Raw genomic sequence first — 15,619 nt, forward strand, 5'->3', positions numbered from 1 at the left:
AGAAATCAAAATATGTTGTAGCTAGTGACGGCGCAATAGTCAAGATGGAGGGGTAAGTCATATTTTCCCGGGGCAATCATGTTTATTATTCCGCTACATACGACACAAAAATGCATATTTTGGCTAAAAGAGCATTCATTCATTTATTTTTATTTATTTTTGTCGTTTTACTGGGGGCAGATAAGATAGAGAGAGATAAATTGTCGAACGAGAATAGGGGGGCGTTCCTGCCCCCCCTGTAGTGTGGTCACTGCCTATAGCTATGCTGGAGAAGAATGCACCAATTAATACGCTATTAAATAAAACAGATACTTTTAAAACTTTTAATCAAATTATTTGTGAACTATGATTTAAATTTAGAGAGAGCACATACTTGTTTAATTTAATTTGGATGAGTTAACTTCTGAAGCCTGCCATATCCGAGTCTTATTCCGGTGTAACTGCACTGCACTTTGAGCCCTAGCTGCTGCGTTCAGGTGGCGGAACGAGCAGAATACTAATTAAAACAAATATGTGACAAATATATATAAACGTGTTGAAGCTATTGACGGCGCCAAAGAAAAGACTGAAGAGAAACGTGGAGAGTGCAGTGATATTTTACGGGAAGTAGTCACGTTTATTACACCCTTACATTTACATACAATATTAAAAAGTTCTGCTTTTAGATCTCGCACAATGCCTTTTTCACAAAAATGGGCAATCCCGCATTTTTTATATCAATCAAGCTGTGATATTTTAGATTTCTTCCGTTAGTTTTCTGATAATAGTTTTCACAGCTATCCATAGCATTTAGGCATGATTTCAGTTGACGAGAACAAAATAATCTTATTTCAAGACATACAGCAAAAAGAAATCCAACGCGCTTAAGTTAAAAGTCCCTTACATTGGAAGCCTGGAGAGAACAAAACAGGGGATCCTTCCTAACACGATTTCTTGAAAACCAATTTACCCATTTGAATCAACTTTGTGATAAATTGATTAGAAAGGATGAATCTTAACAGTGAAAGTTGTAACTTTTCCCCTGCTACTATATTTTAGAAGATATTCGTTGTCAAATATCTCAATATTTGCATAAGGAACCAGCCTTTTCGTGCCGAGTGTTTCGACGATGACGTCATGCATCCACGGACAACTGCGCATACGATCTGCGCCGCCGAACGGGCACCCCCTGACTCAAATCCATTGCACTGTCCCCTCCTTTCTCTGCGAGCACGTGACCTTCACTGTAGCGTAGGTGGGTGTAGGCCACGCCTTCCTTTGCGACGTGCCCCGGAAAACGATAACACTGGTCAGCAGCCAAAATGCGACATGAGTGATATATACAATTTCTAGTCAATATTGGTCCCCTAAATACGAAACTGTTGTTGGAAATCGCAATTGACTAATTATAATTGAGTTACAGGGCATTGTTGATTTTGAGAAGTTCCCTATATGTATATATGGTATTGCACAGCTGTAAGAAGTAAATGTTGAGTTTTTCTTATCTTATCTTTGTTTATTTGTTGTAAGGAAAGGGGGAACTGTTCAAGACCAGCCACAAAACCTCTTTATTCATTGTTTTGTGAAGTGATCATTTTTTGCAGATGTGATTGTGGCTTTATAAAACTAGGTTGAGTGTGTGCATTTATCGAAGATAAATCACGTATTACGTGATGCGTTTCTGGTAAGGTTGGCATTTGATTAAATTTCTGAGTGATGGTAAAATATGCCACGTAAATGCATTATCAATGCTAAAAATTTCTGTTATGTTTGTGGTCAAATTGTGTTTTCTGGACAGCGAAGAAATATTACCCCTGCTCTACGAACAGCCTACAATCTATATGTCGGTAAATACTGCAAATTCGGAGATGAAGATAAGACTGGCGCTCCACATTTCCGTTGTAAGACCTGCTACACGAATCTGCTGGACTGGTTGAATCACAGAAGACTATCGATGCTATTTTCTATTCCCATGATTTGGCTGGAGCCCAATAATCACACAGACGATTGTTCATTTTTTTGTAGGTCTATGGTCCCACCAATACAACGTATGTCCAATACTAAAAAGAAGACAATTGTATTTCCAAATATTCGTTCTGCTACTCGTCCTGTGGCGCATAGTAATGAACTACCTGTTCCAACACCCCCTGAATCCTATTCCGTAGACTCACAAGACGAACTGTACGATCCACAACCTTCCACATCTACAGATCCGGACTTTGTAGGTGATGTTAAACTTACAGAACAGAACAAGGTTAGCCAAGGCAGAGCTATTAGCCTCCAGAGTTCAACAATGGAATTTTCTGGCTAGTAATTTGAAGGTGTCAATTTATCGTGACCGTCAGAAAAAGTTGGAAGAATACTTTTCTACCGAAGGAGATCTGATATACTGCAGTGATATTAATGGTTTATTGGGGGCTACGGGCATTAAGCACATCTGCGAAGAGTGGCGGTTGTTCATAGATGCATCGGTATAAAGTCTAAAAGCTGTACTGCTTCATAACAGCAACGAATTGCCTTCAATCCCTATTGGTTATTCTGTGTAAAAGAAAGAATCGTATGATAGCCTAAAATTCCTCCTTCAATCAATGAAATACAATAACTACATATGGAAAATATGTGCAGATTTGAAAGTCATTGCTATTTTAACTGGACTCTAACAAGGCTATACCAAATATTGCTGTTTCCTCTGCGAATGGAATAGGAGAGACAGAGGTTCTCCTTTCATTAAAAAGGATTGGCTATTACGTCAAAGTATGGAAACTGGAAATATGAATGTACAAAATGAACCTCTCGTTGAATCTGAAAATACTATACTTCTTGCACTTCATATAAAGCTTGGACTGATCAAAAAGTTGGATCGAAACTCTTTGGCATTCAAATATCTACTTAACAAATTTCCAAAAATCAGTGAACACAAGATCAAGGAAGGAATTTTGTGGGCCCTCAAATTCGTCAACTTTACCAGCACGAGATCTTTCAACACCTGCTAAGTGATGTTGAGAAAGGTGCATGGAGTTCTTTCAGATAAGTCTCCAACAATTTCGTGGGAAACAAATGTGCTGAACACTATGAAAAACTTGTAAATAATTTGGTTTCATCGTATCAAAAAATGGGTTGCAATGTGTTCCTTAAATTGCATTTTCTACTCTAATCTCAATTTCTTGCCGAAAAGCTGTGGGAAAGTAAGTGATGAACACGTTGAGCGTTTCCATCAACAAATATCTGTAATGGAGGAAAGATACCAAGGGAAATTGAGTACAGGAATGCTTGACGACTATTACTGGACAGTAATCAGGGATGATCCTGAACTTCACTACAAGAGGGAAGCAAAGAGGAAGCGGATTTAATCCCACGTAAGTAGTAAAGAACACACCATACAGTAGTATAGTAGAAAATGATTATTTTGTGATTAATGTGAAAACTTTGATTCATGAATTTACTTGGAAAATGCAAATGGAAATATACCCACGTTTTGTACTGTTCGCATAATACAGTTCAAACGTAAAAGTCACATGCACATCAAGCATACGTCATTTCACTACGTTACAACATTGGGAAACCCGACTTTTCGACAATACCTCGTATAATTCTTAAGCCGGAAGTCGAGTGGCATTTTCATTGTCAGTTTCGTGTTCAGCATCATGGATTGATAAAGGAAAGTGAATTTTCATCCATGTCGCAAAAAAAAAAAAATTAAAATTTGTTGACCAGTGTAATTGACATCAATGCCGCTAGGAGCGCTGTCGTATCCATTGTAACAGACGATGAATTTACGTGGGTAAAAATCGCCTTTTAAAAGACTGTGTGATAGTTATGCGTTATAGTGATTGATAATTACGTGAATACGTCCGTTTTTCTTTAGGGGCTAAGCCCCGGAAGCCCCAAGGGACGAGACGCCACTGGTAGGTGTGTGTTTATTTAATATATACATAATAACATCAAAATAACTAATCATCTCTTATCTTAAATTGCTACAGTATTTTTCAATACATGTATATTTATTATGTTATGTAGCAATAACTTCGATTAATATCCTTGCCCCCCAAAAAAATCCAACGCTTTTTAATACAATAACGCGCCTTGAATCACTGATCACTTGAGTGCCGAATGATCTAGTTTCAAGTACATTCAATTTTATCATTTGTAGGCTGAAGGTGGAGGATGATGCTGAAATTTAGACGCCAAAGAGGGGACTGGACGCATAGATTAAAGCACAGCCTCCTGATTACAAAGTTGCATAGCTAATCACTAGGCAGTGGGGAGCTCTAGTAAATGTTTACTAATTATTTTGTGTTACGTTAGTAAGTTAATCTCAAAGTTCGCAGCAGAATATTCATAATTTAAGTCCACTTTGTTCTCAGACAGACTAGGGACTGGACCTATAGTTTTGTAGTTTTGTTTTGAATATGAACCACTCCACTAGTCACTACTTGAAGTGAGGGGTGGCATGGGAGATACTCGTATTGTATTCTCCTAGCTGTGAAAATTTACTCAAAGCATTTCCACCAGCCCCACTGTTGCCATGTTAGGGGAGACTGAAAGCGACGAACGACACAGTCTCCTTGTAGTCCCTAAGAAAGTATTCACGGCACATGTGCAGGTTGCAGTGTCATTCTGGTACAAAAGGATGCATTTATTTCGAAAAGTATGTTTCCAAGTGGCCCGTGTTGTTATCACTTTGGTCATAACAAATATTCCACCTTCATTCCGGATTCCGGAATAACACAAAGCTGCATTGTCACTTGTCAGTCAGGCAAGGTCGTTCTTTCAACAGCATACATTGTCTCTCCTTGGTCTGTTGGTTGAGCATGTGCAGTGAATGCATTCTTATAGACTTGGAGGGAACCTTGTCACATGTCACTTCAGCATGAAACTCCAAAGCGCATATCACACATTGTCTGTCACTTAGGTCTGAAAGTTCCCTAAAATGATAGGAACATCCACAGTTAGCCTCAAGATCCAAGGAAATATCTTCCCACTTAACAATTTCCACCTTTAGCGCTGTCATTAGTCTCATAGGACATTGTGGTGGCAGAGTAGTAGATGTGAAAAAGACCTTAAGAGTTATATTAAATGGGATTTGCCCCAACCAAAATAGAAAAAAGCTTCTATAACCCTGGGAAGAAAATGCAGAAAAATATGACAACACCAAACAACCATTTTTAGTAAGATAAGCATTATATACCTATTCTTTTAATACATGTGCCAATTGATGCATGAATGGATGTTCACATGCTCAAGTGAACATTAACAAGAGTGTGAGGTAACATATTTACACATACATGCTACTATGATTACATTACAAGGCAAAGTTATTTAATTTGTAATTTTTCTAATTAAATTTTTAGAGGCGAGGGGAAAATTTCAACTGAATCACCAGTTTGCAAGGACTCTGACAGGTACAACATGAGCCATCGTCAAAGAGGAAAGGCCATAATTTTCAACCATGAACACTTTAGCCCTAGCTTAAACCCAAACAATCGTATTGGTACACGTGTGGACAGAGACAACCTAACAACTCAGTTCAAAAACTTGGGCTTCGAGGTAGTTTGCCATGACGACTTGGAGTATGTGGAGATCTTAAATGAAATCGAAAAAGGTGAGCAAAACATACGGCCTATGTCTAAAATGGGGTACAATTTGTGGGGTGGGTGGACTTTGTGGGTTCACTATCTTAATAATCTTATAAATGTTTGCTAATAGGTCCCAAGAATACTTGTATGGAGTATATTTTTATTATGTATGCTTATATTTGGAATATTTAAAATCTAATTTTGGTATCAAACATATCACAAATCAATGCCATTCTTAGTTAAATTCTGAAATCAAACTATGAGAAAATAAGATTTTGACATATATTGCAGAATATGATAAAGAGTAATTGATGCTAGATCATACTTAAGTCGATTATTTCTTATTTAAACATTATATTACAAGCTTTCCATTCATTAAGATTGTATTTCTTTAATTCCAATATTGTCTAGTTAGCAATAAGAATGAATAGCAACTTATCAGTATTGCCAACATTTAATGAGATCTAAAAGAAATATGCTTAACAACATAATATGTGTGTATTTTAGAAGGGAGATACATATTCCTGGTCTAAATTAGCATATTGCCATGAGCCCTAGGGTCGAATTCTGGGTGATTAACCTGGAGGGGATAGATAGATGGAGTAATAAAACGATCATTACAGTTACTTTACTCAGAAACTGAGTTACAATTATGCTTACTATGCATTACTATTACATTACTGTAACCCTGCTTGGGTAGCCATCTCTTACAGACAGAGTGAACCTCAGAACTGTTCCATGCAGAAACATTGCCATAAAAATTCCCACACCAGGAATCCAACCTGTTTGTCATCATGGCCATCATACACTCAACACTCTACCTTGGGAATCTGTGGAACCAGGCTGCATATAATGGTAGAGAAGGGCAGGAAGTGAGTGGGTGGGTGGAACAAAGCAGTGTGTGCTGCTGCTGCAAACGGCTGGTAGCTGCAGCTGTATTTCCCCCTCCATTCACTTACTTCCCCTCTCACATGTTCATTGGCCAAGCCCCCTCGATTCACTACCTGCATTGAGGCCTTGTTTTCCTTGGCTTGATCCAGAGATACCCTTGACAGTGTACCAACTGAACCACTGCAGCTAAATGAACAACACATACACCTACATTTGCATACTTAAACCTAAAAGCAGTGGTGGCGATCAGGGGAGGCATGGGGGGGGGGGTTGCCATCCACTTTTTGCCACTTTTGCCCCGGCACTATGCTAAACCTTATCTACCATTACCAAGGAAAAGCAAATTGTATTTGCCCCCCTCCCCACCACTACCTAAAAGTTATGTGTGTGTGTTGCATATGTAGATAGAAGTTGAATATTGCCTCAGAGACCTGTTGATCCCCCTTGTAATGGCATGATTATGCAGTAAATCAGTTTTTTTACATATTGTTATATTCTTAAGACTACAGAGCAAGGTTCAGCCTTAGGCTGCTCTACCACCTAACTCTAATATCTATTACTCTGTAAGAATTATATGAATTTTGCAGAACTGCATACTTAAACTCACTTTATGTTCTTCTGGAGGGGTATGAATAAGCTTGAAATCATGAGCTTTCTGCTTCAATAATCAAATATAAGCAATATGCTCAAGTGAGTAAGAGGTATTTTCTGCCTGGTTCTTACAGTTCAGAAAGAAGACCACTCCAATGCCGACTGCCTGGTTGTAGTGGTTCTAACTCATGGTGTCCAGTCACTCCTGTGCTCGAAAGACGTAGCATACACAGCGGACAAAATATGGGAACCATTCACAGCTCGGAATTGTCCAACGCTCGCTGGAAAACCCAAAATTTTCTTCATCCAGGTTAGTTGTGTATACTTTGCTCCTGCAGAACTGAGGAAATTTAGCAATACAGGCCTTGCCAGGCTATAATGTCCTTCGTTTTCCCAATCTGAGAGAAAACCACAGCCATAAATCTAGGGGTGTAGTGGACACCAACAAAGGATGGCTAGTTCGGAGTTGCACTCCTACCCCCACCCTAAAACAGGAGAGGATGGCGCAAGTGTACATTATTCCCTTGCTACTTTGAGCATTTTTCGACAGTAGCAAAATATTATGTTCAGTCCCTTTGTCTCTTCATCCCTCCCTCACATACACAGCTGGGCGATGCAATGGCCATGCCCAGAAGAGGGCTACCTGCTGATAGATGAGAAGGGAGAAAAGATGTAGCAATGCTTTCGACTGTCAACCATGGCTCGTATTGTGGTTTCGGTAAGAAGAGAGATGAGGTAAAGGCACTAAAACATGGTGAGTTATTTATATCATGTGACAAAACAGGTAGTCCTGTTCACCTTTGCAGATTCAATATTGATTAATTGTGGAAAGGAACTGCTGCTGTAGATGACGGGAAAAGGAGAGACATCCCTTGCCCCATTTCCATTGAGGCAAAACAGTCCAAGTGTTGCAATTTTTTCTTCAATTCCAGGACTGCATCGTAGCTTTGTAACCAAGGGGTCCTGGGTTTGATTCCCGGTGGAGGCACATAGTGGTTCGGACCCCACTTTAAACTGTAGGCCCAGTCCCAATTAGCCTTACTGAGCATAAAGTGGACTTAAAACACCAATTCAATCAATCAATTCTAGGACTGGAGATATAGTATGAAAATGCTGTTGGATTTCTGTGTTTTAACAATTTGAATGTCATTTCTAGATAAACATTTTAAACCTTCTCTTGCCTTAATATAACAAGTCCTTCAAATACTGAGTCAGAATACAAAGCATGCTTTAATTACTTTATTGATAATGTTTATCCTATTTCCAATTTTGTGTATAATTATATTTTAGGCTTGTCGTGGTGATGAATCAGATAAGGGGATATTTGTGAATTTCTCCGGAGGGAAAACAAAGACTGATTCGGGGCCTACGGACTTCACGCTACCAAGCTATGCTGACATTTTGATTGCATATAGTAGCTTTGATGGTAAGTTTTATATTATAGATGGACCCTCTAAAAACTTTGCCCTGATAAACAATATAAATTTAATAATAATTCTATGATTCAATATAAAATTACACATGTTCTGTGAATTTGGATAACCCCACTAACCTTGAGCACATGGGACTTTACACCATAAACCCTCTGGAGGTTTTCAGTAGTGCACTTTTGAAATATGCAGTGCTGTACAAAAAATTGTTGAAGGGAAACTACTTGTTGTAGAAAGTTGATGCTGGTATTGTTTTCTTGAGGATATACCATGTCCTTGTGGAAAGTGAAATATTTTCATCCTCCCATCCAAAAAAATGGAGTTTGAAGATTAAGAAGTAATGAAACTTTGCTGAAATGTTTTCATTTGAAGAGCCAGTACAGTGCAACCAAACCTAATTGCATTCCTATGAATGTGGGATGCCAAAATTTTAGTCCTTGCCGTTCCAATTAGAATACATTAAATGTCAATAATATATTTTTTCCTCTTTGCAGGGTTTGAAGCATGCAGAGATGAAATCGAAGGTAGCTGGTTCATACAAAGCATTTGTAAGGAGCTAAAGGAGTGGGGAACTCGCATGGACTTGCTGAGTCTGATGACTCGTGTATCCCGAAGTGTTGCTATTGATTATCAAGATCAACAAGACAACGAACCATGTCGGAAAAAGCAAATTCCTTCCATTGTCAGTATGCTGACCAGAGACCTGTATTTTGAAGAGAAGGTACCTAGAATATATTTCCAACTTCCAATGTAGGTACTCAAATACAAAATAAGAATCAAATGAATTTTACAGTTAGGGTCTTTAGTTAATAATGCTAAAAAGAATCATAATATGTATTAGTTTTCACTACAGGTTTGAATTTTTTAATTTGAATTTAAATTTTTGGTTGCATCAGCACTTAAAGGCTATTTTGCACCAGTCACATTATACAAGGTCCAGCCCCTTACCTTACAATTGTACCAAAACTAAAATAACTAACATTTAGTTAAATTTGTTAACAAAAATATTAAAACATTCCAACTTTGGTTGAAAGCTGAGGCTGTAAAGGGGCACTCAGCACACATAAAGGATAAAATACAGAACAACACCCACACACAGGCCTACGAAGATTATACTGGCCATAGGTCCAGACACCATAGCCTTGTTAGTCTGCAAAATGCAGACTTTTGGGCACCTTAGCAGAAGGTCCTTACATCCGTTTTCACTACAGGTGTACATACGCACATACAATGTAGAGAACAGAACATCTTAAAAAAAAAAAAAAGATAACCTTTTTCACTGTATGTATGCAATCATGCATACATGCCACCAACATTCATTTAAGTTTCATACTTATCTGCTTCCCTCAGATAATCATCAACTTATTATCACTTACTCAAAAATTTTGTCATATAGAATTTGTAAGTCTTATCCAAAATTACTAATGCTCTAAAGGGCAGCTTTGGATAAAACTACATTATTCAAGAGCTTGTAAAAAACAAAAGAAAATTCAACAAGCAAAACATTATAAAGACATTCTCTACGAAAATTTGTGGGTGTTGCATGTTGACCTTTTGTACAAAGGTAAATTTTATCGATATGTAAAGGTGCTCACCGCCCCCAAGCATCTCATAAATATTTTTCTTTTCATTTAGGTATAAAACTAGTAATTGTGCATTAATCCAGGTTTTTTTTTCTCTTCTTCTTCAGAGTACATGTACGGAAAGTGACTGAAAGCCAGAAATGGGCATGTTTTAAGGAATATGACTGAAACAACCCGTGTCTAAGATTGCAAGACATAAAGTAAAGGGCTGCTTGCAAAGAGGGCAAATGTTCACCTTTAAAGAAAAAAAGATCATCTGTAGACCTACATGTAAAGCAACAAAGAACAATCAAGAAGTACAACCAAAGATCATCCAGAACTAAGAAGGTATCACTCGCTCTGAAAAGACATCTTGAATGCATGAAAAAATGAAAGTACAGTACTTTTCTTCATGCAAAGGGTTTTTCAGTAATACACACACTAATGATAATTTTGACAGACACAATGTGTGATAATGCACGTCACAACTGGTAAATTATGTAACTGTTCTCTTTATTTCAAACTCATTTATTAGTCTCATGAAAATAGGTATTACATGTAGGCCCTCATGAGCTGTTGTGCCATGGATTATTTATGTACATTAATTTCAGTCCTCGGCACTTTTCATTAGAGATTACTGTTCTGCAAGATAGAGCAAGAACTGCAGTTAAGAACTCGCACACTTTATGCATTGTATCTTCTTATACTGCTGGATTAACAAAGAAAATGAGATGGCTGATGGAGGTATGCAAAGTGGACAAAAGGATGAACCGTAATTGTTACAAAGTCCACAGCAGCACCATCTGCTAGATCACCTAGGTTGGTTGGCACATATTCTAACATTAAAAAAGAAGGGAATGAGAAATATTAGCTGTAATGATGTTGATCTATTAGTGAAGATAATACCAGATGTGCCGGTTAATAATTCTTAATTGATCTGAAAGAAAACAAGCGTATCTGGGGAATAAGGTAACAAATGCTTTATTCAAAGTATGCGCCAACGCTAGCTATACATTGTGCCCATCTGTCCGTCAAATTGTGGTTGCCCTTCCAGAAAAATCGTTCACATTTTGAGGTGATCCAGTCAGCAAGCCATTGTTTGACATCTTTGTAATTGTTGAAGTGTTGCTGGGAAAGTGAGTGAGACATCGATGAAAACAAGTGGTAGTCCGAAGGGGCTAAGTCTGGTGAGTATGGCAGGTGGGGCAAGAATTTCCAGCCAAGTGCAGAAATGGTGTCTCTGAATGTTGTCATGCTGCAAAATCACTTTTCCGTGTCTTGTTGCCCAATCTGGGCACTTTTCGATCAATGCATGGTTCATTGATGAGTTGTTGAAGGTAGCGAACAGCATTCACTGTTTCACCTGGTTTCAGAAGCTCATGGTACACCACACCCTTCTGATCCCACCAAATGCACAGCATTGTCTTCCTTCCAAAGCAATTCAGTTTTGCGGTCGATGTTGAAGGTTGTCCTGGGTCAACCCACGACTTTTTGCTTTTTGGCTTCTCGAAGTAGATCCATTTTTCATCCCCAGTCCAATGCAAGAAAGACTTTCTTTCATGCCAAGAAAGCAACACTTCACACACCATTGTTTGCTTTTCCATTTGTCTGTCGTTCAGATGATGTGGGACCCATTTTCCTGCCTTCTGGATCTTTCCCATGGCATGAAGACGATCAGATATGGTTTGGCGACCAACATTTAACTTCTCTGCCAGTTGTTGTTGCGTTTGCGTACCATCTTCATCCAACAGTGCTTGCAATTCAGAGTCTTGGAATTTTTTCGGCTGGCCCGGGCGATCTTTGTCTTTCAAGTCGAAATCACCACTTTTGAATCGTCGAAACCAACGCACACACACGTCTTGCATTGTCATTGTCACCGTACGTTTCCACAAGGATATGATGGCTTTCACTCACATTTTTCTTTTGACTGAACAAGAAAAGCAGGACGTGCCGCACATGCTCCTTATTTGGTTTGAAGGTCAACATGTTTCCCACAGAAACCCAATATCACGATCACTCGCACTCGGTTGCACATCCACGGCCTTTTGACAGGTACTGTCCAGGCAACACACTGATGTAACAGTTGAGACTGTGCACCAACCCTTGCTTCCAGCACCATCCAGCGACGAAATTAAAAATTATTAACCGGCACACCTGGTAAAAACGATTGTGAAGGCACATGGAATAGTTTTTGTTGAACATTCTGTACTTATAATCAACTTGTATGAGTTATTGCTAACTGGTATTAAGAAACATGGCATTGTATGATTATCTCTCTACATTTATATCTTAAAAAAATATTTTCAAATTCTGCTTGCATCATGTGAAAAGTGATAACTTCTTACTAACACAACATGCTGTGATAACTATTTCTAATTTCTTATGATTCTGAATTAATTGTGATAAAAAAAATGTTAGCCTAGCAATAGTAGATTTATACATTAATGACTACTTGGTATTTATTATATGTTCTCTATGTAAGCAGATTGTTTCTAAAATGTTCTATTTGAAAATTCTTTGTTCTAATGCAATAAATTTTCATAATGTCTATTCTAACTTCAGTGCTTGTTTTATTTCTTATCTGTGAGGTAACACAACCCTGCATTCAAGCCATGGTGGATTTACAAAAGATGAGTCAATTAGGAACATTAAACAGGCATTGGTTGATTGGCATATGCTGCGATTGTGTAATGATTTTTGTAACTTGTACAGGATGGTGAGGAATCTATTTAGAATATTGGAAAAGAAACGACTATTTTGTGGAAAGTAACGTGCACAAGTCACTGTGCTCACAAATTGGCGTTATCTGAAGCTTTATTTTTTTACATGGAAAACATGTTGAAGAGGAAGGAAAGGTGTGGAAATACCAAAGCGATCAACTACCTTCCTCAAAATGCTTGAGTTTTCTATGTTCACTTTATACACAGAAAGGCTAATCGGGACTGGATTTAAAGTGGGATCTTAACCACAATATGCCTCCCCTAGGTATCGAACGTGGGACTCCTAGATTACAAGCGACAATGTTACAACTACACCATCAGGAAGGCTCTTTCTTCAAAATGCATAAATAGTAAAACTATAAGCATGTGTGGGAGCACAAGGACAATGCCAAGAGCACGAAACCTGGTTACTCATTTAAAACCTGGAACTAAGGTGGAAAAATCATTCTGCACCAAAGAGACAGCAAGTGATTTGACCAGTATGTATAAAATTCGATGCATATAGACAATTTGTGGCTATAATGATGATATTGGATTTACACAATCAGAACCTGGGTTGATCGAGAGCAATGACGACACAACAAAAATATCTGCAGTTTCATTACAGGAAAAATAACTTTTGTGGGAAATACATTTCAGAAAATGGCTACATACCTTCTGCATCATCAAAACCATTGAGCAATAAAAAATAAAACCATACTAAATTATAATGGGTGTTTCAGTTAGGATGCACATCAAAGTTGTTCAAGTGAAATGCATATAAGGAAACTGTTTATTGTACTTATTTCATGTAACAAATCAATAACTAACTTCAACTTTCCTCTGCACATATCATTGATTTTGACCTAGCAACTTCCTATAACTGTGCCCAAAAATATCCAGGGATGAGTATGTTTCATCATACAGGATGACCACTCTAGGACCATCATAAAATTCAAGTATAATTCCCAGTTTTAAAGGCGAACTTTCAAAAAATTCAAGGGTTCAAGCAGGTATTTTCTCTATTTCAACCTTACATATTACTGCCTCTCATCATCCACACATATACACATACAAATATATTACCAAAATAAAGGATATCTGCGTTTCCAATGCATCCAAAAATTAAGGTGCGAAGTTTACTTCCGCAAACACAAGTTGCAAATGAAGTTGCAAATGTTACTGGCTATACTAATCTACGAAAGATTAATTGTATGAGAATTTTAAACTCAAACTTACCTAATTCAAGATATCTTATCTTGCAATAATCTTCCGTCTGTCAGATAGTTTGTTCTGCAAAGGACACTAAAGATAAACGGATTGAGAAAATTCTGTTTCATTTTCCACGCAGCTTTCTTTTCCTTCCTCGATAAATATAAAAGCTAAACAATAAAAATCCTGCCTCAGGGCATTTATGAATATGTATAAATTCAACATGATTTGGATTAATGAAAGTTGCAATTTTTCACGTCTAGAGAAAAATTCATACACAGGGTGGCTACAAACAAGCAGAAATAAAATTCCCTGACTTTTCCAGGTTTTCCAGGACAAAATTTACATTTTTCCCTGACAATTACAAACTAAACTAAATCGATGTTTTTGCAAATGGGAATAATAAACTCATACAGATCCAGGTATGGATTTGTTAAGGACCAATACTTGTACTATCTTCTATGAATTGACTTAATTTCTCTATTCTCTATTCAAACAGCAAAATAGTGAATTCGGAAAATTATTACAATTCAAAAGCTAGGGAAGGATTATCGAATTTTATCATACGCAGTACGTTTAAAATAAAATACTTGATTTTTTTTAAAGTTACGACTAAATGAGATAAGAGTGAAGAGTGAATGATTAAGAAATACAATTTGTAATTTATCAGTCTCCTAATACATTCTCGGTATTATATATTGATATTTCCGCTGAAGTTTGGAACCCTCTGCTTGCAAGAACCATGAGTGCGGACTCATTTTTCAATGCATAAAGCTACTTCTCTCTTCTCTGTAAAGCAAACAACTTAACTCTTACATATAAGTGAAACAATTGAATTGAACAAAATAAAGTGTCATATTTCCTTACATTATCAATGAGATTTTTGCTTCAGTACAGTATATCCAAGTGAAGTACTGTGAAACTAGCAACATGCAGTTATACCATTATTGCTGACGAAAAGGATATGTAGGTATTAGAAATTTAACGCAAGGCATTTATAGAATTGCATTGTACTCTATGTGATCAGAAGTATCCGGACACCCACCTGAAAATAAAGTACAAGTTTGGGCAACCCTCCATTGGGAACACTGGCAGTCAATACAGTGTTGGCCCACCCTTAGCCTTGTTGACAGCGTTCACTCTCACAGGCATACTTTCAATCAGGTGCCGGAAGGTTTCCTGAGGAATGGCAGCTCATTCCTCGCAGAGCGCCAACATGAGAAGAGGTATTGATGTGGATCGGTGTGGTCTAGCATGAAGTGGGCATTCCAAAACATCCCAGAGATGTTCTATGGGATTCAAATCAGGACTCTGCGCAGGCCAGTCCATTAGTGGGACATTGTTGTCGTCAGACCTCTCCCCCAAAAGCCCTGCAGTGTGTTAAAATGTCAACGTAAGCTTGTGCCGTGACATTGCCATGTAAAGCAACAAGGGGGCCAAGCCCCCTACAGGAGAAACATGACCACACTGTAACCCCGCCACCTCCGAATTTCATTGTCGGCATTATAAAGGCTGGTAGATGTCGTTCACCAGGCATTCGCCACACCCACACCCTACCATCGGATCGCCACATTGTGTACTGTGATTCATCACTCCACACAACGGTTTTCCACTGTTCTATGGTCCAGTTTCGACGCTCGTTGCACCACACGAGGTGGCGTTTGACTTTTGTCTGTCTG

General features: G+C 38.1%; 1 protein-coding gene across 1 annotated transcript in view; it reads left to right on the plus strand.

Annotated features, from left to right (window-relative positions):
- The window catches only part of LOC145995239 (caspase-1-like), a 37,948-nt gene extending 25,576 nt beyond the window's left edge, over positions 1-12,372 (plus strand). Inside the window, exons 3-7 of the mRNA XM_083131804.1 lie at positions 5,331-5,581; positions 7,172-7,347; positions 8,328-8,463; positions 8,962-9,188; positions 10,158-12,372. Coding sequence (XP_082987930.1) covers positions 5,331-5,581; positions 7,172-7,347; positions 8,328-8,463; positions 8,962-9,188; positions 10,158-10,181 — 814 coding nt within the window. The 3' untranslated portion in view covers positions 10,182-12,372. The remainder of the gene's footprint in view (positions 1-5,330; positions 5,582-7,171; positions 7,348-8,327; positions 8,464-8,961; positions 9,189-10,157) is intronic.
- Positions 12,373-15,619: the final 3,247 nt, after the last annotated feature.

Source organism: Lepisma saccharinum, chromosome 11, assembly GCF_977018435.1.
Source record: "Lepisma saccharinum chromosome 11, izLepSacc3.1, whole genome shotgun sequence".
Lineage (NCBI taxonomy): Eukaryota > Metazoa > Arthropoda > Insecta > Zygentoma > Lepismatidae > Lepisma > Lepisma saccharinum.